The 1,105-nt window shown below is 57.6% G+C and overlaps 1 protein-coding gene across 1 annotated transcript; it reads right to left on the bottom strand.

Moving 5' to 3' along the window:
• Positions 1–1,105, bottom strand: TGME49_324700 (hypothetical protein; the record flags this gene model as incomplete). Its single annotated transcript, XM_018783073.1, has 1 exon — positions 1–1,105. A coding segment is annotated over one exon (1,105 nt), but the record flags the coding sequence as incomplete, so codon positions are not given.

Genomic DNA, 1,105 nt, shown 5'->3' with positions numbered 1-1,105 from the left:
ATCGGTGACAGATTATCAGCGGCTTTCTCTTTGTCACGATCTTTTCCAGCTCCGAATGGTCGCAGATGAACGTCCGGTTAGCACACCGATATTCAGAGCAGGGTTCCGTCTTCTCGTTACCCTCATGCTCTCTCGCTCGTCCCCGGTATCTGCCATCACTTCGCCGCTGGCTTGCCAGATCGTGTGAGGGAAGGGGGGCCGAGAGAGGCGACGTGGCAGAATTCCCAGAGGCCTCAAGAGGAATGTCAGTCACATCGCTTACCCGTTCGGCGGCACCTGAACGTGGATGCCGAGTCGAGAAACTGCTTAGGATGTGGAACTGCTGCTGAACTGATGCCGAGAGAAGAAGAAGATGCGGTTCCCTCTGGCCCAGAAGAGAGAGCGGCGCTCCCAGGTGAGGGTACGAGAGGGGCATCACGAGGGCGTCGCAGCAAGAGGCTGCAGATGCGGCGGCAGTCAGGAGAGACGCAGATGGAACACACGAGGCCGGCAGACGGCAAGACGACGAGGAGTCAGCAACGCCAGAGGATGATGGCGGCAGAGTACCAGGTGAAGCGCAAGGCTTAGAGGTGTCACCAGCGACCTCCGGAGTTGCTTCGATTAAAACTAGAGTCCCCAAGGGGGGAGTCACATTGGGGGCACTATCAGTGGACAACGGCGACGAAGAACGAAAGAGGGAAGAAATGACAGACGCACCCGCGGGTACACCCGAAGGGAAGATTTCGGGCGGGTCCCTAGGGAGTCCTTCGTGGATTCGCGATGACAGAATCGCAAGTACCATCGAATGCGGTTCTCGGGGCAGTGCGCTCTGTTTCGATGAGCCCTCACTGTCCATGGTCTTTGCGTAGATCGTTCCGTTCCCTCGAGTGGCCGCTACCTGGCTGGGCATCTTAGACAGCGGCGCCGTCACGAAAAAACGAAGATGGCGGAGAGAAGGAGGATACGAATGAAACTCTAGAGGGTGCACAAGCTCACGGAGGGGCTGCACGCCGAGCAGGCTTGCGGCGGCAGGCCCCTGAGAAGGAATCGAGTTTTCAGAGAGTCGTAAAGCGTCGGCATTTTTGCATCCGACTAGACAGAGAAGCGCTGAAACAGATAGGAGATG

This window comes from Toxoplasma gondii (genome assembly GCF_000006565.2).
Source record: "Toxoplasma gondii ME49 unplaced genomic scaffold asmbl.1488, whole genome shotgun sequence".
In the NCBI taxonomy this organism is placed as follows: domain Eukaryota; phylum Apicomplexa; class Conoidasida; order Eucoccidiorida; family Sarcocystidae; genus Toxoplasma; species Toxoplasma gondii.
Note: the sequence above shows the minus strand (reverse complement) of the source record. Positions and strands in the feature narration are given on the sequence as shown.